At 44.7% G+C, this 27,998-nt stretch overlaps 1 protein-coding gene across 5 annotated transcripts; it reads right to left on the bottom strand.

Annotated features, from left to right (window-relative positions):
* Nucleotides 1-2,701: 2,701 nt before the first annotated feature.
* LOC112236248 (trichohyalin) lies at nucleotides 2,702-27,417 on the bottom strand. 5 transcript variants are annotated; one of them, XM_042301886.1, is made up of 26 exons: nucleotides 27,245-27,382; nucleotides 26,537-26,757; nucleotides 26,373-26,431; nucleotides 26,016-26,186; nucleotides 25,562-25,694; nucleotides 22,806-22,900; nucleotides 22,389-22,521; nucleotides 21,397-21,516; nucleotides 20,230-20,355; nucleotides 19,904-20,008; nucleotides 19,483-19,671; nucleotides 18,925-19,160; nucleotides 15,996-16,260; nucleotides 15,737-15,798; nucleotides 15,466-15,653; nucleotides 15,073-15,115; nucleotides 14,629-14,680; nucleotides 13,294-13,367; nucleotides 13,040-13,124; nucleotides 12,786-12,882; nucleotides 12,623-12,705; nucleotides 9,936-10,037; nucleotides 8,945-9,052; nucleotides 6,673-6,849; nucleotides 4,876-4,936; nucleotides 2,702-3,464 (listed from the first exon to the last, which is right to left on the bottom strand). In XM_042301886.1, the coding sequence occupies exons 2-26, from the start codon at nucleotides 26,729-26,731 to the stop codon at nucleotides 3,226-3,228; spliced, it is 3,198 nt and encodes a 1,065-aa protein (XP_042157820.1). In that variant the 5' UTR covers nucleotides 26,732-26,757; nucleotides 27,245-27,382; the 3' UTR covers nucleotides 2,702-3,225. The 5 variants fall into 5 exon arrangements, with proteins under 5 accessions (XP_042157820.1, XP_042157821.1, XP_042157819.1 ...); XM_042301887.1 differs by having other exon boundaries at nucleotides 19,585-19,671; nucleotides 22,806-22,903; nucleotides 27,245-27,380; XM_042301885.1 differs by having other exon boundaries at nucleotides 22,806-22,903; nucleotides 27,245-27,380.
* Nucleotides 27,418-27,998: the final 581 nt, after the last annotated feature.

Below are 27,998 nucleotides of genomic sequence, written 5' to 3' on the forward strand. Positions count from 1 at the left end.
CAGACCTCCAGTGCCTCTCCTCGGGCCAGGATATCCTGCGCCGGCTCTAAGCACGGTTTCCCCAGTTTGCCAGGAGAACCCAGTGCGGGCAGTTCCAGTTCCCCACACGTGCCGGGCTAGAGTGGGCATTCAGCCTGGAAGAGTGGTGCCAAGGCTACTCACCAGATCTCCAGTGTTCCCCCACAGCCCGGTCTATCCTGTGCCTCCTCCACGGACGAGGCCTCCTGGATGTCTCCCCAGCCTGGTGAGTCCTGTGTCTCCCTCCTGTCCAGAGCTGCCGGAGTCTCCCTCCTGTCCGGAGCTGCCGGAGTCTCCCTCCTGTCCGGAGCTGCCGGAGTCTCCCTCCTGTCCGGAGCTGCCGGAGTCTCCCTCCTGTCCGGTGTCTCCCTCCGGTCCACTTCTTCAAACAGTCGTTACAGCTTCTGATAGGCTAATTGACATAATTTGAGTCAATTGGAGGTGTACCTGTGGACATCATCCTTAGCTCTGTACCTGTGGATGTATTTCAAGGCCTACTTTCAAGCTCAGTGCCTCTTTGCTTGACATCATGGGACATCATAAAAAGAAATCAGCCAAAACCTCAGAAAAAATGGTAGACCTCCACAAGTCTGGTTCATCCTCAGAAGCAATTTCCAAACACCTGAAGCTACCATGTTCATCTGTACAAACAATAGTATGCAAGTATAATCACCATGGGACTACACAGCCATCATATTGCTCAGGAAGGAAACGCGTTCTGTCTCCTAGAGATGAACGTACTTTGGTGAGAAAAGTGACGATCAATCCCAGAACAGCCGCAAAGGACCTTGTGAAGATGCTGGAGGGAACAGGTACAAAAGTATCTATATCCACAGTAAAACGAGTCCTATATCGACATAACCTGAAAGGCCGCTGAGCAAGGAAGAAGCCACTGCTCCAAAACCGCCATAAAGTCAGACTACGGTATGCAACTGAACATGGGGACAAAGATCGTACTTTTTGGAGAAATGTCCTCTGGTCTGATGAAACAAAAATAGAACTGTTTGGCCATAATGACCATCGTTTTCCTACTTACAAAGCGTGTAGAGCTCTGTAATTTTTATCATAGGTACACTTCAACTGTGAGAGACAGAATCTAAAACAAAAATCCAGAAAATCACATTGTATGATTTTTAAGTAATTAATTAGCATTTTATTGCATGACATAAGTATTTGATCACCTACTGACCAGTAAGAATTCCGGCTCTCACAGACCTGTTAGTTTTTCTTTAAGAAGCCCTCCTGTTCTCCACTCATTACCTGTATTAACTGAACCTGTTTGAACTTGTTACCTGTATAAAAGACACCTGTCCACACGCTCAATCAAACAGACTCCAACCTCTCCACAATGGCCAAGACTAGGGAGCTGTGTAAGGACATCAGGGCTAAAATTTTAGACTTGCACAAGGCTGGGATGCGCTACAGGACAATAGGCAAGCAGCTTGGTGAGAAGGCAACAACTGTTGGCGCAATTATTAGAAAATGGAAGAAGTTCAAGATGACGGTCCATCCCACTCGGTCTGGGGTTCCATGTAAGATCTCACCTCGTGGGGCATCAATGATCATGAGGAAGGTGAGGGATCAGCCCAGAACTACACGGCAGGACCTGGTCAATGACCTGAAGAGAGCTGGGACCACAGTCTCATAGAAAACCATTAGTAACACACTACACCGTCATGGATTAAAATCCTGCAGCGCACGCAAGGTCCCCCTGCTCAAGCCAGTGCATGTCCAGGCCCGTCTGAAGTTTGCCAATGACGATCTGGATGATCCAGAGGAGGAATGGGAGAAGGTCATGTGGTCTGATGAGACAAAAATAGAGCTTTTTGGTCTAAACTCCACTCGCCGTGTTTGGAGGAAGAAGAAGGATGAGTACAACCCCAAGAATACCATCCCAACCGTGAAGCATGGAGGTGGAAACATCATTCTTTAGGGATGCTTTTCTGCAAAGGGGACAGGATGACTGCACCATATTGAGGGGAGGATGGATGGGTCCGTGTATCGCGAGATCTTGGCCAACAACCTCCTTCCCTCAGTAAGAGCATTGAAGATGGGTCGTGGCTGGGTCTTCCAGCATGACAACGACCCAAAACACACAGCCAGGGCAACTAAGGAGTGGCTCCGTAAGAAGCATCCCAAGGTCCTGGAGTGGCCTAGCCAGTCTCCAGACCTGAACCCAATAGAGGTTTGCAGTGTGTGCAAACCTGGTCAAGAACTACAGGAAATATATGATCTCTGTAATTGAAAACAAAGGTTTCTGTACCAAATATTAAGTTCTGCTTTTCTGATGTATCAAATACATATGTCATGCAATACAATGCAAAAGAATTACTTAAAAATCATACAATGTGATTTTCTGGATTTTTGTTTTAGATTCCGTCTCTCACAGTTGAAGTGTACCTATGATACAAATTACAGACCTCTACATGCTTTGTAAGTAGGAAACACTGCCGATTTTGCAGGTTATCAAATACTTGTTCTTCACACTGTATAAGGCCTCATATCATACGAGTGGATTACACTGCATACAATTATTTTTGTAGCTTTGTGAGTTGTACATTATCTGAAATAAAAAGAGTTGTTCAACTCAAGACTAATGAGATCTTACATTTGTCCTTATTCAGGGAGTTGGATGACAGATCGTTCTCATTCTAAATCAATTGCAAACAATCGTGAGTTAATGCAATCGTTTTTTAATTACAACAAAATGGGCAAATCACAAACCTCCAGAATTGTTGTGCTGTATGTGGTAACATTGTAGTTTTAATGTATTAACCACATTAACATTACTACTATTACACAGCCCTATTCATTGGATCATTAGCTTATATAGCGTAGGCGTATTACAGAAAATCATCCTCTGTTGTCATCTCACTATTATCAATGGAACACATTTCACTTCCTGTTTCATTGTTAATCATCAACAAAAGCACCACATTTATAACCACTAATCAGTAGATTGACATTAACACTGGTTTGTACAACCTTTTTAGGATTTGTATCATTGCATGACTATAGTAAGACTTCACACGAAGACTGAGGACTCCATTAGCTTCAATGTTTGCAGATCTGTAGGGGTGGAAGCAATATAGTGGAAGCTCTACAACAATACTGCTTCTACGTATATAGATGCTTCAGATCTGACAACCTTGAAGTAGTTCAGGGCCAAGGAGAAGGGGTAGGGAGCAAATTAGGACCAGGTATGCATCAGCCACAGCCTCCATCTTCCTCTTCCTCCCCCTCCAATTCAGGGCTGCCGATCTGCACCTGCCTAGCCAGGAACACTCCATCTTCCCAGCGGGGTGGTGGTGATGATGATGATGATGATCCCCTCTGCATGTCTCTCTCCAATAGAAGAGGCTCCTCACTCTCTGACGTGGTCTTCTCTGAAGAGTTAGACGCTGTGGCGCCCAACCCTTGGATCTGTGGCTGAAACCTTAGCTTGGCTGGGTCAGGAAAACAGGGAAATCAAACCCAACTAAAAGTGTTGAGTAATTTAAAAAATCCCAAGTGCTAGACACCCAAATGGATTTTTAGATGTAATGGGCATTGATCACTTTAAAAACATTTCGGCATAAAGCCTTCATAAGTGGTTTTACTGTGACCTAGGTTGGTTAGGTCAGGTCAACATAACAGCACACATGGAATCAGATTAATTCAACATCATTTAAATAATTTTTTCAGTTTAGTAGATGACGGTCTGTTGATGTAATGTTGTCAAACACGATCATTTCCGAAGCCATTTCAGATCAGAAAAAGCGCCGGAGATCCAGAACAGAGGCTTTACCCATAACCACTCTGAGGGAATGTTCACGTCAAGTGATGTCATAATGCTTCTTTCAACCTGGAAGCATTCCATCGGAAAAATAAGTGCTGTAATGTTTTTCCTGAGTAGTCTCAAAATGTGGTTCTGGGTGCTGAGATTGTTTAATTAATTGTGTTGCCCTCTCTGGGTTCTGAGTTCTCTTCACCCGAACACTTTAATATGTCTGGTATAACAAACCAACTCAGATCTAGAAGGAAGCCTGAGCAGTTTTTGATTTGCATTATCTCAGTTTGATTATCAAATGCTAAGCTGACAATTATACTGTACTAGTCCAGTTTTGGGTACCGGTATGCCCCTGTTCTGGAGGACATAAGCACATGGATTTTAAGCACACACATTAATCCCAAGCAGTGGATATTCAGTCAGCAGATCCAATGGTTAAGGTCAAGCAGAGTGATCGAAATTGGTTAAGTTAAGGTTAATGTTAAGGTATGGTTAGGGTTAGGCATAGCCAGGGTCAGAAAACTGCCATCTGAAACCATTCCAAATCTGCCAGCTGTATATACAGTGCCAGTCAAAAGTTTGGACACACCTACTCATTACAGGGTTTTTCTTATTTTTTAAAAACTATTTTCTACATTGTAGAATAATAGTGAAGACATCGAAACAATGAAGACATATGGAATCATGTCGTAACCAAAGAAAGTGTTAAACAAATCAAAAATGCATTCCAGGTGACTACCTCATGAAGCTGGTTGAGAGTATGTCAAGAGTGTGCAAAGCTGTCATCAAAGCAAAGGGTGACTAGGTTGAAGAATCTCAAATTGAAAATATATTTTGATTTGTTTTAAACTTTTTTGATTACTACACGATTCCATTTGTTATTTCATAGTTTTGATGTCTTCACTATTATTCTACAATGTAGAAAATAGTCAAACCAAAAATAAAGAAAAACCCTTGAATGAGTCGGTGTGTCCAAACGTTTGACTGGTACTGTACACTGCCACTACCCACTGAGATCTAAGACTTCCACACACAGATCAGAAGCCTAGATAGATTTCTAATGGGACTGATTCATTCACATCTTTCACCTTTCTGGAGGTTTTCATTTCTCTCTTTCAGATCGCTGATTTCCACACTCATCGCTGACATCTGGTATGGAGGGAAATGGTTGATTTTTAAGCTGAACTGAAGGTTGAATCTACAGATCTACTCCTTTCATTTGACCAGACTTTCTACACTCAGAAAAAAAGGTTTCAAAATGGTTCTCCCAAATAGGAGAACCCTATTTGATTCCGTGTAGAACCATTTTCGGAACCAAAAGGGGTTCTTCAAAGGGTTCTCCTATGGGTACACCCGAATAACCCTTTTAAATTCTAGATAGCACGTCCTAAGAGTGTACGGCAAAGGAACGACGCCGTGCGCTTAGTTACATTTTTCAAATGTGGGATTTTTTTTTGGGGGGTCTGACGAGAAATGTGTCCCAATTTGAGGCATGTTTTGTAAGGCTACAAACATTACTCTGTAGCGCCACCCCTTGGAAGCAAGTCAACTTCTTGTCCAGGCCTCTTCTACTCTTAGGGGGGAGTTAGTTAGTCAGTCAGATGTGGTCGGAGTCCCAAATGACACCCTATTCCCTATATGGTGCAGCTATGGGGCTCTGGTCAAAAGTAGTGCACTATAGAGGGAAAAGGGGGCCATTGTGGAAGCACATGTGGTCGGTATCAGTGCCTCTGGCCAGGTCAGCCAGTCTCCTCAGCCACAAATGGGATTATTCCTCCCAGTATAACAAGTAATGTCAGATTATTATTGTGCTGTATTTCACAGAGGAGTGATTATGGAGTCTCTCTCTGCCCTCCACCTCTCTCTCTCTCTGCCCTCCACCTCTCTCTCTCTCTGCCCTCCACCTCTCTCTCTCTCTGCCCTCCACCTCTCTCTCTCTCTACCCTCCATCTCTCTCTCCTCCACCTTTCTCTCTCTCTCTCTCTCTGCCCTCCACCTCTCTCTCTCTCTGCCCTCCATCTCTCTCTCCTCCACCTTTCTCTCTCTCTCTCTCTCCACCTCTCTCTCTCTCTCTGCCCTCCACCTCTCTCTCTCTCTGCCCTCCACCTCTCTCTCTCTCTGCCCTCCACCTCTCTCTCTCTCCCTCCACCTCTCTCTCTCTCTGCCCTCCACCTCTCTCTCTCTCTGCCCTCCACCTCTCTCTCTCTCTGCCCTCCATCTCTCTCTCCTCCACCTTTCTCTCTCTCTCTCTCTCTCTGCTCTCCAACTCTCTCTCTCTCTCTCTGCCCTCCACCTCTCTCTCTCTCTCTCTCCTCCACCTTTCTCTCTCTCTCTCTCTCTCTCTGTCCTCCATCTCTCTCTCTCCTCCACCTTTCTCTCTCTCAATTCAATTCAAGGGGCTTTATTGGCATGGGAAACGTGTTAACATTGCCAAAGCAAGTGAGGTAGATAATATACAAAAGTGAAATAAACAATCAAAATTAACAGTAAACAAAACAATAAAGACATTACAAATGTCATATTACGTATACATACAGTGTTGCAGCGATGTACAAATGGTTAAGGGTACACAAGGGAAAATCTCTCTCTCTCTCTCTCACCTTCTGACTCATTTCTGTTTGATTAAAGACAGAAGCCAGGGTTAAATAAGTCTGCGTGTTTATGCATTGAGAAGAAATCTGCTGGATGACATGCAGGATTTCATTTCAGTGTGTAAGCAGCTAAATGAAATATCATGCTGCCATTTTAATTATATTAGTTTCTGCATGTTGGGTCCAGATGCTAATTTATCACTCAGTTAGTATAGTAAACACCCGGGGGTGGCATTATTAAGGCCTGCCGTATAAAGGCTTTAAAGACTTAAACATGTTTGAAGGATTTCTTACCGCGTGGGTCTTGCTGTGGAGTTCCTCCCTAAGGCGAGTCACCTCCTCCTCCACCTCCCTCTCTGGGTCGTCCTCCTCTTCTTGCTCCTCAGACACAGGCCTCAGTCCTGCAAACTGCTGCTCCCTCATCAGCTCCTTCTCTCTCTTCCTCTGGCTGTGTAGTGTGTCAAGGGAGTTCTGATAGAGAGAAAGAGGAGTAGATTGAAGCAAGACACTCGTATACCTGCTACATATACCTGCTACATATACTTGTTACATATACCTGATAATATTACATATACCTGCTAGATATACCTACTACATACAGTTGAAGTCAGAGGTTTACATACACCTTAGCCAAATACATTTAAACTCAATTTTTCACAATTCCTGACATTTTATCCAAGTACAAATGCCATGTCTTAGGTCAGTTAGGATCACCACTTTATTTGAAGAATGTGAAATGTCAGAATAATAGCAGAGAATTATTTATTTCAGCTTGTATTTCTTTCATCACATTCCCAGTAGGTCAGAAGTTTACATACTAATTGAGTGTATTTGGTAGAAACCTTTTAAATTATTTAACTTGGGTCAAACGTTTTAGGTATCCTTCCACAAGCTTCCCAAAATAAATTAGGTGAATTTTGGCCCATTCCTCCTGACAGAGCTGGTGTAACTTAGTCAGGTTTGTAGGCCTCCTTGCTCACACACGCTTTTTCAGTTCTGCTCACAAATGTTCTATAAGATTGAGGTCAGGGCTTTGTGATGGCCACTCCAATACCTTGTGAAATTTCTCAGAACAAGAATAGACTGACGAGTTTCAGAAGAAAATTATTTGTTTCTGGCCATTTTGATGTTCAGTGTTTCCTCCGACACATTGGTGCGGCTGGCTTCCGGGTTGGATGTGCGTTGTGTCAAGAAGCAGTGCGGCTTGGTTGGGTTGTGTTTCGGAGGACGCATGGCTCTCGACCTTCGCCTCTCCAGATGCACTGCGCCTTCTGGTGTTTAACACTTTTTTGGTTACTACATGTTTCCATATCTGTTATTTCATCGTTTTGATGTCTTCACTATTATTCTACAATGTAGAAAATAGTAAAAATAAAGAAATAGGTAGGTATTCTAAAACTTTTGACCGGTAGTGTACGGTCGTGGCCAAAAGTTTTGAGAATGACACAAATATTAATTTTCACTAAGTCTGCTGCCTCAGTTTGTATGATGGCAATTTGCATATACTCCAGAATGTTATGAAGAGAGATCAGATGAATTGCAAAGTCCTTCTTTGCCATGCAAATGAACTGAATCCCCAAAAAACATTTCCACTGCATTCCACTGCATTTCAGCCCTGCCACAAAAGGACCAGCTGACATCATGTCAGTGATTCTCTCGTTAACACAGGACAAGCCTGGAGATCACGCTGATTTGAGTTCGAATAACAGGATGGAAGCTTCAAAAGAGGGTGGTGCTTGGAATCATTGTTCTTCCTCTGTCAAACATGGTTACATGCAAGGAAACACATGCCGTCATCATTGCTTTGCACAAAAAGGGCTTCACAGGCAAGGAGATTGCTGCCAGTAAGATTGCACCTAAATCAACCATTTATCGGATCATCAAGAACTTCAAGGAGAGCGGTTCAATTGTTGTGAAGAAGGCTTCAGGGAGCCCAAGAAAGTCCAGCAAGCGCCAGGACTGTCTCCTAAAGTTGATTCAGCTGCGGGATCGGGGCACCACCAGTACAGAGCTTGCTCAGGAATGGCAGCAGGCAGGTGTGAGTGCATCTGTACGCACAGTGAGGTGAAGACTTTTGGAGGATGGCCTGGTGTCAAGAAGGGCAGCAAAGAAGCCACTTCTGTCCAGGAAAAACATCAGGGACAGACTGATATTCTGCAAAAGGTACAGGGATTGGACTGCTGAGGACTGGGGTAAAGTCCTTTTTTCGGATGAATCCCCTTTCCGATTGTTTGGGGCATCCGGAAAGCTTGTCCGGAGAAGGCAAGGTGAGCGCTACCATCAGTCCTGTGTCATGCCAACAGTAAAGCATCCTGAGACCATTCATGTGTGGGGCTGCTTCTCAGCCAAGGGAGTGGGCTCACTCACATTTTTGCCGAAGAACACAGCCATGAATAAAGAATGGTACCAACACATCCTCCGAGAGCAACTTCTCTCAACCACCCAGGAACAGTTTGGTGACGAACAATACCTTTCCCAGCATGATGGAGCACCTTGCCATAAGGCAAAAATGATAACTAAGTGGCTCGGGGAACAAAACATCAATATTTTGTACATCTGAGCTTACCTTGATGACCTTCGACTTCGGTGCCCAGTCTTGCAGAACTCCTCCTCCTCCTGCTGATCTACCATAGACCTGACCCAACTGCTCACGCTCCTTAAATAGACTCTTCAGCTGGTCATCCAAACAATGATGTAAATATCAAATAATAAACCAAAGAGAGGAGCTTCTATAAGTCTGTTCTGTTCTAACAGTCTACTGTACCTGTTCTGTTCTAACAGTCTACTGTACCTGTTCTAACAGTCTACTGTACCTGTTCTGTTCTAACAGTCTACTGTACCTGTTCTAACAGTCTACTGTACCTGTTCTGTTCTAACAGTCTACTGCACCTGTTTTAACTGTCTACTGTACCTGTTCTAACAGTCTACTGTACCTGTTCTGTTCTAACAGTCTACTGTACCTGTTCTGTTCTAACAGTCTACTGTACCTGTTCTGTTCTAACAGTCTACTGTACCTGTTCTGTTCTAACAGTCTACTGTACCTGTTCTGTTCTAACAGTCTACTGTACCTGTTCTAACAGTCTACTGTACCTGTTCTAACAGTCTACTGTACCTGTTCTAACATTTTACTGTACCTGTTCTAACAGTCTACTGTACCTGTTCTAACAGTCTACTGTACCTGTTCTAACATTTTACTGTACCTGTTCTAACAGTCTACTATACCTGTTCTCTTCTAACAGTCTACTGTACCTGTTCTAACAGTCTACTGTACCTGTTCTAACAGTCTACTGTACCTGTTCTAACAGTCTACTGTACCTGTTCTAACAGTCTACTGTACCTGTTCTCACAGTCTACTGTACCTGTTCTAACATTTTACTGTACCTGTTCTAACAGTCTACTATACCTGTTCTAACAGTCTACTGTACCTGTTCTAACAGTCTACTGTACCTGTTCTAACAGTCTACTGTACCTGTTCTCACAGTCTACTGTACCTGTTCTAACATTTTACTATACCTGTTCTAACAGTCTACTATACCTGTTCTAACAGTCTACTGTACCTGTTCTGTTACCAGTCTTCTCTGTTTATCCTGGTTCACTATGTTATCCACACAAACCATTCTCTCTTTCTTGCTGCCTGCAGCTGCTTCCTGTTCCGTAGCCTGTAGATAAGGAAAGGCATGACTCATATTGTCTGGATAAACTGACTCTTTCCTCAGTAGCTGTAATGAGACATGGTAGTGTTTTACCCTTGCCTATTTGTCATTTGGTATGCCGCAAAAAACAATCCGGGACCAAGCTAAAGGTTTCTCGTACTAGAGTGTGGAACACTGTCTATATATATAGTGTACCTGATGGAACACTGTCTGTGTATAGTCTACCTGATGGAACACTGTCTGTGTATAGTCTACCTGATGGAACACTGTCTGTGTATAGTCTACCTGATGGAACACTGTCTGTGTATAGTCTACCTGATGGAACACTGTCTGTGTATAGTCTACCTGATGGAACACTGTCTATGTGTATAGTCTACCTGATGGAACACTGTCTATGTGTATAGTCTACCTGATGGAACACTGTCTATATATATATAGTGTACCTGATGGAACACTGTCTGTGTATAGTCTACCTGATGGAACACTGTCTGTGTATAGTCTACCTGATGGAACACTGTCTGTGTATAGTCTACCTGATGGAACACTGTCTATATATATAGTGTACCTGATGGAACACTGTCTGTGTATAGTCTACCTGATGGAACACTGTCTGTGTGTATAGTCTACCTGATGGAACACTGTCTATGTGTATAGTCTACCTGATGGAACACTGTCTGTGTATAGTCTACCTGATGGAACACTGTCTGTGTGTATAGTCTACCTGATGGAACACTGTCTATGTGTATAGTCTACCTGATGGAACACTGTCTATATATATAGTGTACCTGATGGAACACTGTCTATGTGTATAGTCTACCTGATGGAACACTGTCTATATGTATAGTCTACCTGATGAAACACTGTCTGTGTATAGTCTACCTGATGGAACACTGTCTATGTGTATAGTCTACCTGATGGAACACTGTCTGTGTATAGTCTACCTGATGGAACACTGTCTATGTGTATAGTCTACCTGATGGAACACTGTCTATGTGTATAGTCTACCTGATGGAACACTGTCTGTGTATAGTCTACCTGATGGAACACTGTCTATGTGTATAGTCTACCTGATGGAACACTGTCTGTGTGTATAGTCTACCTGATGGAACACTGTCTATGTGTATAGTCTACCTGATGGAACACTGTCTATGTGTATAGTCTACCTGATGGAACACTGTCTATGTGTATAGTCTAGCTGATGGAACACTGTCTGTGTATAGTCTACCTGATGGAACACTGTCTATGTGTATAGTCTACCTGATGGAACACTGTCTATATATATAGTGTACCTGATGGAACACTGTCTATGTGTATAGTCTACCTGATGGAACACTGTCTATACATATAGTGTACCTGATGGAACACCGTCTATGTGTATAGTCTACCTGATGGAACACTGTCTATATGTATAGTCTACCTGATGGAACACTGTCTGTGTATAGTCTACCTGATGGAACACTGTCTGTGTATAGTCTACCTGATGGAACACTGTCTATACATATAGTGTACCTGATGGAACACTGTCTATACATATAGTGTACCTGATGGAACACTGTCTATGTGTATAGTCTACCTGATGGAACACTGTCTGTGTATAGTCTACCTGATGGAACACTGTCTATATATATAGTCTACCTGATGGAACACTGTCTATGTGTATAGTCTACCTGATGGAACACTGTCTATGTGTATAGTCTACCTGATGGAACACTGTCTATACATATAGTGTACCTGATGGAACACTGTCTATGTGTATAGTCTACCTGATGGAACACTGTCTATGTGTATAGTCTACCTGATGGAACACTGTCTATGTGTATAGTCTACCTGATGGAACACTGTCTGTGTGTATAGTCTACCTGATGGAACACTGTCTATGTGTATAGTCTACCTGATGGAACACTGTCTATATATATAGTGTACCTGATGGAACACTGTCTATGTGTATAGTCTACCTGATGGAACACTGTCTATACATATAGTGTACCTGATGGAACACTGTCTATGTGTATAGTCTACCTGATGGAACACTGTCTATATGTATAGTCTACCTGATGGAACACTGTCTATGTGTATAGTCTACCTGATGGAACACTGTCTATGTGTATAGTCTACCTGATGGAACACTGTCTGTGTATAGTCTACCTGATGGAACACTGTCTATGTGTATAGTCTACCTGATGGAACACTGTCTATGTGTATAGTCTACCTGATGGAACACTGTCTATGTGTATAGTCTACCTGATGGAACACTGTCTATGTGTATAGTCTACCTGATGGAACACTGTCTATGTGTATAGTCTACCTGATGGAACACTGTCTGTGTGTATAGTCTACCTGATGGAACACTGTCTATGTGTATAGTCTACCTGATGGAACACTGTCTATGTGTATAGTCTACCTGATGGAACACTGTCTGTGTGTATAGTCTACCTGATGGAACACTGTCTGTGTGTATAGTCTACCTGATGGAACACGGTCTATGTGTATAGTCTACCTGATGGAACACTGTCTATGTGTATAGTCTACCTGATGGAACACTGTCTGTGTGTATAGTCTACCTGATGGAACACTGTCTGTGTATAGTCTACCTGATGTAGCCGGCGTAGAGTCTGTAGCCTCTGAACTGCCTGGTCTCTCTCCTGTTGCAGCTGATTGGCTCTCCTCCTGCACTCTGTGAGCAAGACAGAAGTTCAACGCTGAAGTGCAATGATTCCACTGGCTTCTCCTGCTGTTCCCATAGAAACCCCTTACCCTCTAGCTGAGACCTCAGTGAGTCAGTGTGCTGAGCTTGTTCTTGGCCTCCATGACATAGACCTTCTCCACCGGCCTGCTCCTTTAGGTTAATCAACTGTGGCAATGAGAGAGAGTGGGGGGAGGAGAAATAGTGATAGAAAAAGCAAAAGAGAGAGAGAGAGAGAGAGAAAGTGGGAGGTATCTTTCATAATGGACAAAATGTCAAAGATATACAGTAATTCCCTTGAAAAGTGATCAGAGCCCTTCAATACCTTCAGCTCCAGTGTAGAAACCTTGATTTGCGCCTCTGTCCTCTCGGCATCTCTCAGTCTCTCCAGACTCCTCAGAGCATGTTCCCTGCAAACGGGACAATGACACGTTTGACATGAGACTACATTGAGACTACAATGATACATGACATGAGACTACATTCTCTCGTCATGGGTCATCTTTGGATTAGCTGTGAGAGATTTAATTTAGCTGTTAATTTTCAAAATGTACATGTTACAGATAAGGCTCAACATACTTCTCCCTCAGGTGCTGTTCTCTCTCTGCCACTTCCAGCTCCAGCCTCTGAAGTTCACTATTTAGCTGTGACACCTCATGACAGTCAGGGTGTGCAGAAGAGGGAAACACATGAACAAATTGTCTGATTGTTTAATTGATTGATTAACTGTCTACCCCACCTGTCCCCTGGCTGACTGTAGCTCATGTTGCTGCTCCTCCAGTTTAGTGTCTCTGTCCCTCAACATGTCTCACTCATTTATGTAGCTCTGCCCCTCACCTGGGCCCCATCCACCTGGGCCCCCATCCACCTCCTCCAGTAGCTCTGCCCTCACCTGGCCCCCATCCACCTCCTCCAGTAGCTCTGCCCTCACCTGGCCCCCATCCACCTCCTCCAGTAGCTCTGCCCTCACCTGGCCCCCATCCACCTCCTCCAGGGAGACCATCAGCAGCTCTGCCCTCACCTGGCCCCCATCCACCTCCTCCAGGGAGACCATCTGTAGCTCTGCCCTCACCTGGCCCAGCTCCTCCAGGGAGACCATCTGTAACTCTGCCCTCACCTGGACCCATCCACCTCCTCCAGTAGCTCTGCCCTCACCTGGCCCCCATCCACCTCCTCCAGTAGCTCTGCCCTCACCTGGCCCCCATCCACCTCCTCCAGTAGCTCTGCCCTCACCTGGCCCCCATCCACCTCCTCCAGGAGACCATCAGCAGCTCTGCCCTCACCTGGCCCCCATCCACCTCCTCCAGGGAGACCATCTGTAGCTCTGCCCTCACCTGGCCCAGCTCCTCCAGGGAGACCATCTGTAACTCTGCCCTCACCTGGACCCATCCACCTCCTCCAGTAGCTCTGCCCTCACCTGGCCCCCATCCACCTCCTCCAGTAGCTCTGCCCTCACCTGGCCCCATCCACCTCCTCCAGTAGCTCCGCCCTCACCTGGCCCCCATCCACCTCCTCCAGGGAGACCATCAGTAGCTCCGCCCTCACCTGGCCCCCATCCACCTCCTCCAGGGAGACCATCAGTAGTTCTGCCCTCACCTAAGCCCCATCCACCTCCTCCAGTAGCTCTGCCCTCACCTGGCCCCCATCCACCTCCTCCAGGGAGACCATCAGTAGCTCTGCCCTCACCTGGGCCTATCCACCTCCTCCAGGAGACCATCAGTAGTTCTGCCCTCACCTGGGCCCCATCCACCTCCTCCAGTAGCTCTGCCCTCACCTGGCCCCCATCCACCTCCTCCAGGGAGACCATCAGTAGCTCTGCCCTCACCTGGGCCCATCCACCTCCTCCAGTAGCTCTGCCCTCACCTGGCCCCCATCCACCTCCTCCAGGGAGACCATCAGTAGCTCTGCCCTCACCTGGCCCAGCTCCTCCAGCGAGACCTGTTCATCCCGTGTCTGTTGTGGTATACTAGGAAAGACAAAATTAAAATGTTCCTGTGTCTCCGTGTTTCCATGTCCCCGTCTCTCTGTGCCTCTGTTTCTCCATGTAATGTGTCTCTGTATCCGTGTGTCACTCTGTGTCACTCTGTGTCTCTCTGTATCTCTCTGTGCCTCTGTGTCTCCGTGTAATGTGTCTCTCTGTATCTCTCTGTGTCACTCTATGTCACCATGTAATGTGTCTCTCTGCGTCTCTGTGGGTAAATCAAGATGCATTTAAGTGCATTCAGAATCTAGAGACAGACGATATTTAGATTCTTCATAATTGAAACCTTACTATGCTTGTGCAAGTAGTCCTGGTTCTACGTTCGTAGAAAATACATCATTGTGATATATTTAATAGAAGAATGGGATCATACTCACTCTGTCTCTGTCCCTTTATCAAACGTTTCTACCGTTCCCCTACCTGCAGAGGACAACAGTGTCAACTCCTTGTGTTTTATAGTGCACCACTTTCACCACAGACAGAGATCCTCACTCTATTCCAGGGGTTTGGTAACCCTGTTCCTGGAGTGCCATTGGTACTGCAGGATTTTGAGACAACTAGGCAGCACACTGAGAAACTTAGTTAATTGATCATTATCAGTGATTGTCTACATTTTTTCACACCTGCTCTTCCAGGTCGGTTAAATCTAAAACACGACGTACCTGCGGCCCTCCAGGGCCACGGTTTCCTATCACTGCTCTATTCCCTTTGAATGTATTTATGAATAAATGAATTGCTAAACAAATTAATTAATAAATTAAACATTTTACCCAATATATGAGGGTTGTCTTTAACTTTGAGTCTGTTGTGTAGAGCCTGAGTCCGGCTCCTCTCCAGCTCCAACTGTTGTTTACAAGCGTTCAGCTCTACCTTCAGCAGAGAACCGGCATCTTTAATGACTCTGCTCAGCTCTGCCTCTTTACTGGTCCAGTGCTGATGAAGAGTCTGGATCTCTTCCCTGGACAAAGAACACATTCATGTTATGGTTAAGATTCATAAATCGGTCTAATCGAAATGTCCGTCCGGATAGTACACGCTCACTTATCTCTCTGTCCCTGAAGTCTCTCAACCTCCACCTTCAGCCGTACCACCTCCTCTTGAAGCTGAAAGCCACAAATCACACAACTACACAGATCAACAATACAGAACACTTAGGATCAATAAGCGATCACATTGAAATTGTTTTTTGTGTGTCTACAGCTAGGGTACGTAAAATAAGGTGATTGCTTGATCAATTGATTGACCGATTTGATTTAATTTATTCTGCAGCCACGGTATGTTAGAGACAATTTCATCTTACTGTATCTCCAGGGTTCTTCTCTCTGAGTTCCTCTAGTTCTGCCTGGGTGGATTGTAACGCCATAGCCACATCCTGCCACTTCTCGCTCCAGTGTGAGGCCACACCCCTCAGCTCCTCCATGTTCTGAGCCGACTCAGCCTCCAACCTCTGCAGCTCCTCCCCCTTCTGACACAGCCCCTCCTCCTTTTCCAGGAGCTCTGCCTCCAAGGTCAGGCAGCATTCATGCAGCCTCTGGTTCTCTGACTCCAAGGCATCCTGGGATTCACTGGTGATGTGATGTGATGTTATTGACGTTAACGATGACAATCCTATCATTAATGCATGTCCATAGTTGTTGTGTTAAAGACATTACGAAACAAAAATCAACCCCATAGCCTCTACCCACAATGCACTTGTGTAGATCTGAGAGGATTGGATAGGTGTAAATAGGCCTGTGGCAGTCATGAAATTGTGTCAGCCGGTCATTGTCATGCAAAAGTCAAAAAACGTGTCTCACGGTAATGGACCGTTAATTAGCATAAACACGTTTGACAACTCCAGGCCTCCACACAAACAAGCCTTTGGACCCACTACATTAAAAAATGTATTTTTTTAAGTCTAATAAATCAATTTAGTATTACACCATCACAATAAATCCATGATTTATTTTATTCAGGTCTAAAGAAACATTATGATATGAAGAAAATGGATTTTAGAAGAACAGAATATGAGTTGGTCTACTGTCTGTTATCTGGCTATAGGCTGTTCATTTAACAGACTAGATACTGTCTGTTATCTGGCTATAGGCTGTTCATTTAACAGACTAGATACGGTATGTTATCTGGCTATAGACTGTTCATTTATCAGACTAGATACTGTATGTTATCTGGCTATAGACTGTTCATTTATCAGACTAGATACTGTATGTTATCTGGCTATAGGCTGTTCATTTATCAGACTAGATACTGTATGTTATCTGGCTATAGACTGTTCATTTATCAGACTAGATACTGTCTGTTATCTGGCTATAGACTGTTCATTTATCAGACTAGATACTGTATGTTATCTGGCTATAGGCTTGTTCATTTATCAGACTAGATACTGTCTGTTATCTGGCTATAGACTGTTCATTTATCAGACTAGATACTGTATGTTATCTGGCTATAGACTGTATTTATCAGACTAGATACTTGTTCATTTATCAGACTAGATACTGTATGTTATCTGGCTATAGGCTTACTGTTCATTTATCAGACTAGATACTGTATGTTATCTGGCTATAGACTGTTCATTTATCAGACTAGATACTGTATGTTATCTGGCTATAGACTGTAGTTATCTGCTTAGACTGTTCATTTATCAGACTAGATACTGTATGTTATCTGGCTATAGACTGTAGGCTTGTTCATTTATCAGACTAGATACTGTATGTTATCTGGCTATAGACTGTTCATTTATCAGACTAGATACTGTCTGTTATCTGGCTATAGACTGTTCATTTATCAGACTAGATACTGTATGTTATCTGGCTTTATCAGACTGTAGTTATCTGGCTATAGCTGTTCATTTATCAGACTAGATACTGTCTGTTATCTGGCTATAGGCTTGTTCATTTATCAGACTAGATACTGTATGTTATCTGGCTATAGACTGTTCATTTATCAGACTAGATACTGTATGTTATCTGGCTATAGACTGTAGGCTTGTTCATTTATCAGACTAGATACTGTATGTTATCTGGTATGTTATCTTATCTGGCTATAGACTGTAGGCTTGTTCATTTATCAGACTAGACTGTAGGCTTGTTCATTTATCAGACTAGATACTGTATGTTATCTGACTAGATACTGTATGTTATCTGGCTATAGACTGTTCATTTATCAGACTAGATACTGTATGTTATCTGGCTATAGACTGTTCATTTATCAGACTAGATACTGTCTGTTATCTGGCTATAGACTGTTCATTTATCAGACTAGATACTGTATGTTATCTGGCTATAGACTGTTCATTTATCAGACTAGATACTGTATGTTATCTGGCTATAGACTGTTCATTTATCAGACTAGATACTGTATGTATCCTGTATGTACACCTGTCAAGCAGAATATCACCTATCAAGAGGAATATCACCTGTCAAGCGGAATATATCAGACTAATCACTAATGCCCTAAGTACCAGGCCATTAGGACCTGATGGAGGAACAATAGAGACCTGAGTACCAGACCATTAGGACCTGATGGAGGAACAATAGAGACCTGAGTACCAGGCCATTAGTGACCTGATGGAGGGACAATAGAGCCCTGAGTACCAGGCCATGGAGGAACAATAGAGACCTGAGTACCAGGCCATTAGTGAGGACCTGATGGAGGAACAATAGAGACCTGAGTACCAGGTCATTAGGGACCTGATGGAGGAACAATAGAGACCTGAGTACCAGGCCATTAGTGACCTGATGGAGGAACAATAGAGACCTGAGTACCAGGCCATTAGGACCTGATGGAGGAACAATAGAGACCTGAGTACCAGGCCATTAGGACCTGATGGAGGAACAATAGAGACCTGAGTACCAGGCCATTAGGACCTGATGGAGGAACAATAGAGACCTGAGTACCAGGCCATTAGGACCTGATGGAGGAACAATAGAGACCTGAGTACCAGGCCATTAGTGACCTGATGGTCATTAGCGAGTTGGGTACTACCAATGCATGTACAAAGTGAACAAGAGGAGATTACTGCGACGATTTTACTGCGGTCATGACTCATGACTGCCAGTGTGGCGGCAATACAGTCACCGCAACAACGGGTAGTATCTCTATCTCGCACTCTGGTGAAATTGTCATCTAGGATCTTGGGGTCGGGGTCACAGTTAGGGGTTGATTTGAACATAAGGCTATGATACCAAGTGGTGATCTCTAAATTTACATTTGCAGTCTGTTATTCCTCTCACCTGAGCTGACAACAATTCTCCCTCAACTCTGTCACTTCCTCCTCCTGTCTTCCATCCCGTCCAATAGCACTCGTCAACTCCTGCTTCTCTCCAATCAGCTGCGAGCGCTCCGTCTCCAGAGCTGCGATCTGATTGGTGTGGATGACTCTCTCCGCCCCCAGCTCATGCAGCTGAGCCAATGAGGACTCCAGCCTCTGTCTGACCATCTCTAGCTCTGATGTCATCTTTTCATTCATCTGTCCAATATCAAAGAGATAGATGTGGTTAAACATTCAGACGGGATACGGAACACTTAAGCAAGGAAGAAAATTCAGTCACAGAGTACAAAACAATTCAGCTCAACAAGTGGAACCAACAGGTACAGCACTGAGACTAGAAATAGGGTTTTAAATATAAAGTTTCCCCTTTTAGGGTGCATTGTTCTGGTAAATATATACGGAACGTTTCAGATATGTTTTAATAGAAAGTTTCACCTTTTAGGGTGCATTGTTCTGGTAAATCTTTTAAACCTGCTACGTCACAGTCCATAACCAAACCAAGTTCTTTCAAACTTCACACCTCTGTCACAGTCAGAAGTTCCTGTTTCATCTGCACAGTCTCCTGCCCCTGCCTGTTGGTGTGAGCCTTGGCCTCAGCCAGCTGGTTGCTGAGCTCACACACCTGGTCTGTGTAGCCTTCCCTGCCTCTCTGGGCCCTCTCCAACTGCAGCTCCAGATCCTGAGCATGCTGGTGCAGGTCTGCCTTCTCCTGTACAGCATACATGACAGAACATACGCAGGTGTTCATCAAGACAAAGCATCTATGCCAACTACTTTTGGATCTTTGCATCGTTATACTCGAGATGCATGCCCTTATCTCGATGATCACGATCACACTTTGGATGTTAATGGAAGATTTGCACGATAACTCATCATGCATGGATGTGAAGTTAGGATTGGGGCCACAGTGTTTAGCTAGTAGACAGAGGATGGATGGAGACCTGCAGTAAGCGGTCCTTGTCAGACATGGCCCCGGTCAGCTTGATCTTCAGGTCCTCCACACTGTCCTCCAGCCGCAACACCTTGGAGGTCAGAAGGTCCCTCTCCTGCTCGACAGAGAGGGTGGTTAGGACCAGTCGGTGAAGTGAAAGAGGACTTTGGGTTGGTTTCCCAAACACTGATTAAACTCAGTCCTCAGGATTAAAAAGAACGTCCATTGACTATGTTTTTTCTAGTCCAGGACTAGAGTTTATGCTGTATGTCCCTTTGAGTGATGAACAAAGGTTTCCTGAAATGAAATGGAATTGATCCCAACCCTGCCACTCACCAGAGTGGCCTGACCCAGCTTACTGCGTGCCTCACTCAGCTGGTCCTTCAGCTCACTGTGGGTCTGCAAGGCCCGACCCAGTCTCTGGTTCACTTCCTCTGTCTGGTTCAACACAGTCCTCTGAGCCTGGAAGAAACAGAGCGGGAGGTAGGGAGAGAAAGGTCGGTGAAAAGTGCTTCAGCGTGTGTTTTGTAGCCTTGGAGACAGAGTGGGAGGTAGGGAGAGAACAGGGCTGGAGACACAGAGTGGGAGGTATGGAGAGAACAGGGCTGGAGACACAGAGTGGGAGGTAGGGAGAGAACAGGGCTGGAGACAGAGTGGGAGGTAGGAGAGAACAGGGCTGGGACACAGAGTGGGAGGTAGGGAGAGAACAGGGCTGGAGACACAGAGTGGGAGGTAGGGGGCTGGAGACACAGAGTGGGAGGTAGGGCTGGAGACACAGAGTGGGAGGTAGGGAGAGAACAGGGCTGGAGACACAGAGTGGGAGGTAGGGAGAGAACAGGGCTGGGGACACAGAGTGGGAGGTAGGGAGAGAACAGGGCTGGGGACACAGAATGGGGAGGTAGGGAGAGAACAGGGCTGGAGACACAGAGTGGGAGGTAGGGAGAGAACAGGGCTGGAGACACAGAGTGGGAGGTAGGGAGAGAACAGGGCTGGAGACACAGAGTGGGAGGTAGGGAGAGAACAGGGCTGGGGTGACAGAGTGGGAAAGATACTAAAATGAATAGGAATAGAAGTGTCTGTATAAACTGTGGAGTACCACAAGGAAGTGTTCTCTGACCCCTTTTTCTCCTGATGTACATCAATGATTTAAAAGCTGCCTGTTCATTAGAGCGTTGGGGACAGTAACCTAAAGGTTGCTGGATCGAATCCCCCGAGCTGACAAGGTAAAAATATGTCGTTCTACCCCCTGAACAAGGCAGTTATCCCACTGTTCCCCGGTAGGTCGTCATTGTAAATGAGAATTTGTTCATAACTGACTTGTCTAGTTAAAGAAAGGTTACATTTAAAATAAAATAAAATGTTAACAATGAACACAGGAGTTGGCAAAACTACACAGACAGACTAGGGCCTTTAATCCTTGGGTCAAAGGTTGTGGACACGACAGGGAACAGGGTGTCATTTGGGACAGAAACAACATTAGACGAGGCTAGTTGTTGGACTAACCTCTTTAGAGGTGTGTAGTTGCTGAAGGTCTCTCTCTGTCTCCAGGGCCTCTGCTCTCTCCTCGGCCTCTCTGAGGGCCTCTCTCAGTCTGGACAGCTCTCTCTCTGCTCTGTGCTTTTCCTGCATGGACACATGGACACACAGACACACAGATACATAGACACACGGACACACGGACACACATGGACACACGGACACACGGACACACAGACACACGGACACACGGACACAAGGACACAAGGACACACAGACACAAGGACACACAGACACAAGGACACACGAACACAAGGACACACGAACACAAGGACACACGGACACACAGACACACAGACACACAGACACAAGGACACAAGGACACACAGACACACGGACACACGGACACACGGGACACACAGACACACGGACACACGGACACAAGGACACACGGACACAAGGATACACGGACACACGGACACAAGGACACACGGACACAAGGACACACGGACACACACACAGACACAAGGACACACAGACACACACACGGACACAAGGACACACGGACACACAGACACAAGGACACACGGACACATGGACACACGGACACACGGACACACATGGACACACATGGACACACATGGACACACAGACACACGGACACACAGACACAAGGACACACGGACACAAGGACACACGGACACACATGGACACACATGGACACACGGACACACGGACACAAGGACACACGGACACATGGACACACGGACACACGGACACACATGGACACACAGACACACGGACACACAGACACACAGACACATCCATATGGATGTAGTGCTGCTTAAAGTTGAAACATAAGTGGGGTTTTACTCTAAACAAGATTATCCACAAGTCACCTGGTCCCAGATCTGTTTGTGCTGCATCAACTCTTATGGTCGTTATGACAACAATCAGAGGAGTTGCACAAACAGATCTGGGACCAAAGAGTTTTGTCCATTGAGGTTTAAACAGTGTACCTCTCTGAACAAGTCTTGTTGTGTAACAGGTGAGGTCCTGCTGAGTGGGTTGTTGTTAGTTCTTGGGGCCGCAGGTTTGATAACACTCAGGTTTGACCTCATCTTCAACATGTCCATCTCCAGTCGAAGAACCCTTCAAATGTACATATAAATGGAATTGACTGACGTCTCTTTTGGGAGTTCTTTATATCAGGTTTGAAAACTGAGGTGAATACCAGGGTTGGGGTCAATTTCATTTCAATTCAGTCCATTCAGGAAGTTAAATTATATCTATTTTTCTGAAATGACTGAATTGAAATGGAAATGGCCCCTGCATGGTGAATAGCTGTCCTGTTCATCTACACTGGGATTTGGGAATGGCATGAACTCATTCAATGCCATGAATGCCATTCTTAGCGGCTTAGTCATTGTACTCACTTGTCTTGCAGTTCTCCTCGACGTCGACTTTCCTCAAACCGGCTCAACTCAGCTGCCTCCTTCTCCTGCTCAAGAGCACTCACTGCATCTGCCAGCTGCTGTGGGACAAACGGGTTGAGGGGTGAGCCTGAACCCCAAAGACCAGACAAAACCTGGCCTGAACCCCAAAGACCAGACAAAACCTGGCAAGATCGCCAAAGACCAGACAAAACCTGGCCTGAACCCCAAAGACCAGACAAAACCTGGCCTAGACCCCAAAGACCAGACAAAGGCTGACCTAAACCCCAAAGACCAGACAGAACCTGGCCTAGACCCCAAAGACCAGACAAAGGCTGACCTAAACCCCAAAGACCAGACAAAGGCTGACCTAAACCCCAAAGACCAGGCAAAGCCTGGTTTAGACCCCAAAGCCAGACCTGAATCCCAAAGACCAGACAAAGCCTGACCTAGACCCCAAAGACCAGACAAAGTCTGACTTAGACCCCAAAGAACCGACAAGGGCTGACCTGAACCCCAAAGACCAGACAAGGCCTGACCTGACCCCAAAAGACCAGACAAAACCTGACCTGAACCTCAAAGACCAGACAAGGCCTGACCTGAACCCCAAAGACCAGACAAAGTCTGAACTGAACCCCAATGACCAGACAAAGCCTGACCTGAACCTCAAAGACCAGACAAAGCCTGACCTGAACCCCAAAGACCAGACAAAACCTGACCTGAACCTCAAAGACCAGACAAAGCCTGACCTGAACCCCAAAGACCATACAAGGCCTGACCTGAACCCCAAAGACCAGACAAAGCCTGACCTGAACCCCAAAGACCAGACAAGGCCTGACCTGAACCCCAAAGACCAGACAAAGTCTGAACTGAACCCCAATGACCAGACAAAGCCTGACCTGAACCCCAATGACCAGACAAAGCCTGACCTGAACCCCAAAGACCAGACAAGGCCTGAACCCCAAAGACCAGACAAAGTCTGGTCTAGACCCCAAAAAACAAGTGCAGGTACAATGGTGTTGGGACAAACGGGTTGAGGGGTGAGCCTGAACACCAACAATGGTGTTGGGACAAACGGGTTGAGGGGTGAGCCTGAACACCAACAATGGTGTTGGGACAAACGGGTTGAGGGTGAGCCTGAACACCAACAATGGTGTTGGGACAAACGGGTTGAGGGGTGAGCCTGAACACCAACAATGGTGTTGGGACAAACGGGTTGAGGGGTGAGCCTGAACACCAACAATGGTGTTGGGACAAACGGGTTGAGGGGTGAGCCTGAACACCAACAATGGTGTTGGGACAAACGGGTTGAAAGGGTGAGCCTGAACACCAACAATGGTGTTGGGACAAACGGGTTGAGGGTGAGCCTGAACACCAACAATGGTGTTGGGACAAGTGGGTTGAGGGATGAGCCTGAACACCAACAATGGTGTTGGGACAAGTTCAGTTGAGGGATGAGCCTGATTCACCAACAATGGTTTGGGACAAACGGGTTGAGGGTGAGCCTGAACACCAACAATGGTGTTGGAAAACTTCAAGAAGGAAGAAACCTTGAGAGGGGACTCTGGCTGTCCTGGGTAGTTTCTAAGTTAAGAGTACATTATGACCATTAAAGACCAGTTCAGAGTGTACACAGAGATAGTAGACTTTCTGATTCATTAAAGCCAGATAGTTTCTAAGTTCAGAGTGTACACAGAGATAGTAGACTTTCTGATTCATTAAAGCCAGATAGTTTCTAAGTTCAGAGTGTACACAGAGATAGTAGACTTTCTGATTCATTAAAGCCAGATAGTTTCTAAGTTCAGAGTGTACACAGAGATAGTAGACTTTCTGATTCATTAAAGCCAGATAGTTTCTAAGTTCAGAGTGTACACAGAGATAGTAGACTTTCTGATTCATTAAAGCCAGATAGTTTCTAAGTTCAGAGTGTACACAGAGATAGTAGACTTTCTGATTCATTAAAGCCAGATAGTTTCTAAGTTCAGAGTGTACACAGAGATAGTAGACTTTCTGATTCATTAAAGCCAGATAGTTTCTAAGTTCAGAGTGTACACAGAGATAGTAGACTTTCTGATTCATTAAAGCCAGATAGTTTCTAAGTTCAGAGTGTACACAGAGATAGTAGACTTTCTGATTCATTAAAGCCAGATAGTTTCTAAGTTCAGAGTGTACACAGAGATAGTAGACTTTCTGATTCATTAAAGCCAGATAGTTTCTAAGTTCAGAGTGTACACAGAGATAGTAGACTTTCTGATTCATTAAAGCCAGATAGTTTCTAAGTTCAGAGTGTACACAGAGATAGTAGACTTTCTTTAAAGCCAGATTTTCATTAGTAGACTTTCTGATTCATTAAGCCAGATAGTTTCTAAGTTCAGAGTGTACACAGAGATAGTAGACCTTCTGATTCATTAAAGCCAGATAGTTTCTAAGTTCAGAGTGTACACAGAGATAGTAGACTTTCTGATTCATTAAAGCCAGATAGTTTCTAAGTTCAGAGTGTACACAGAGATAGTAGACTTTCTGATTCATTAAAGCCAGATAGTTTCTAAGTTCAGAGTGTACACAGAGATAGTAGACTTTCTGATTCATTAAAGCCAGATAGTTTCTAAGTTCAGAGTGTACACAGAGATAGTAGACTTTCTGATTCATTAAAGCCAGATAGTTTCTAAGTTCAGAGTGTACACAGAGATAGTAGACCTTCTGATTCATTAAACCGCAGAATATCTATTTTTTAAAGTCCAGAGATCTTTCTCACTTACCTTGTGTTTCGTCTCCAGCAGCTGTGCAGTACTACTGCTGTGCTGCGGCTGTGCGTCTCTGTTCTTCAGCAGGTCTGTCTGGCTGTCCAGACGTCCATGGGCCTCCCGCAGCCTCTGCACCAGCTCTGCTCGCCTGCAGATACAATGCTTTATTACAGGTTTATAAGTGTATACGAGACTTTATAATACCTTATTATAAGGCTTTGTAACATTCTATGTCACCCTAAGTAGTACCTTATAATAAGATAACATAAATACCTTATATTTATCCATGACATTTATAATGCCTTGTTATAAGGCTTATAATACAGCAGGTTATGTCTATCTAATAAGGCATTATAAAGGGTTATAATATATTATGTCTCTAAGTACCTTGCTATAAGGCATTATAAAGGGTTATACTATATTATGTCTCTCTAATTACCTTGCTATAAGGCATTATAAAGGCTCATACCTAAAGCCACTCTCTTCCAGGGCTGCTCTCAGCTCAACCCCTGGGGAGACAGGGGAGAGGGACCGGGGTGCGCCCTCGGGGGCCAGGCGAGACATCGACTGCCATCTTCTTTTACCCAGCCCTGGGTCACTCTGTCTGCTGAAGCCACTGTCTCTGCCATTAGCGGAGGTGCTAGGACACATGAAACAGATGTCATCAATATCAAATCATACAAGCGGCTTGAGTAAACCTACCTTTTTAAAGGTGAAAGGCAGTGCTCAAACCAACCTAGAGTCAAGGTGCAACCTTGAATAGAAGTACATCAAAAAAAAACTAACATCATGTCTTTAAGGTTACAAAAAAAACTTCTGTTCTCACCCGGTGCTCATTTTGGAGAGGAACCCTCCAGTCCTACATGCCATACTCCACGCTAAGGACTAACAGAACAAAACATCACTCAAAAATCGCCTCGCCATGATCTAAATAATTCATTCATAACACAAATCACAAGTCACCTACATAAATCACAAATCGTTCCTTACCTGAGATTTAAAGTGAGACCTGCTGTCCCACATGTCCAGATCGGTGAGGACGAGTGGACGAGAGTCTCTGAGAGGGATGAGGGAATGACTGAAGGGTATAACACCCAGTCCTCCTAACTCATCACCCCAGTCGTCGCTGCCTTCCACGTGGGAGAGGCCGCGGTTCTCACCCCCCCATAGCTGGGCCAAGTCCATCCGGGCACACACTGTATCCACAGGCCCTGGTCAGAGGGTTGGAAAAAGGGGATAAGGATTGATCGAGTCTCATGTTAGTGGCAGTTCGTAGTCTGCTATTATTACCACTATTCATGGAAGAAAAAAATGCGTTTGACTTTTCCAGTGTTTGTTTGTTCTGCTCTGAGTTCACACCCAATCTGTAACAATGCAGTGCGGTTAATTATAACACCGTTGTGACTGGACTCCAAATGCCTTGTGTTTGTGTTGCAGTCAAATAGAATTTGAAAAATCTTTACAAGGAAAACAAAATGTGGATGCATATCAAATGTTTTCTGTGTGAATTAACCTTCTGTACACTGAGTAAATATATTCCATCTACATACAGTTCACATGTGGCCTACTGTTAAGCACCCAAAGAAGTAAGTCGTATTTTAGAATGGTTAAATAAAGGTTTTTTAAAATATACTGCCCATAACCAAAAAAACAGAATCTTTATTGACTAAGTATACCATATGAAAAGCTGCCTCTTACCTTGCTATTCAAGCCCTCTCTTGTTCAATAGCTCTGTCCCTACTGTTGTCTTTCAGCTGCCCCTGATTGTGGGAGCCAGGGAGCTGTTGAGAGTGCAGCCATTGGCAGACGGTAGTCATGGCTACCTACATACAGAGGGACTCGTGGGTGAGCTGAAGTCCAATCCTGGGCTTGGCTACATTGTCTCCCTGTGACATCACTGCTTCGGCAGCCTGTCTACTGTTTGTTGACATGATGAGATGACAGGAGTTCCACTCTGTGGAGCCTATCAAGACCGATGCTTGACATTTAAAAAAAATGTATTTAAAAAAAGTACATTTACTAATTGATTCACCCACACATTGCAACCGAGCATCGTGAAATAAATATTTGTGTTTCATGTTTATGGTAAAGTAATCATTGTCAAAACATTACAGTAAGATTGATGTATTCGGGTATATAGCATTAGTCTCGATCTTTAACGTCATTGGAATAAGTAGGCCTATTGTATAGATGTGAATAAAGACGATGGTATGCACACAATTTAATAAGGGAAGTTGTGTTTGTGTGTTGGTATGGGACATGACGGGTGTGAGATTAATGACTTGACAAAGAGCTGTATTATAACACACTGTTATTTGCGCTGTCTCAACAGGACAGTGAGAAATACTGCAGGCCACTGAGATCATAACATACAGGTACCTACCAAAATAAAGGAAACACCAGCATAAAGTGTCTTAATGGGGCCACAACGAGCCGCCAGAACAGCTTCAAT

The sequence above is a fragment of the Oncorhynchus tshawytscha genome, linkage group LG19 (genome assembly GCF_018296145.1).
Source record: "Oncorhynchus tshawytscha isolate Ot180627B linkage group LG19, Otsh_v2.0, whole genome shotgun sequence".
Lineage (NCBI taxonomy): Eukaryota > Metazoa > Chordata > Actinopteri > Salmoniformes > Salmonidae > Oncorhynchus > Oncorhynchus tshawytscha.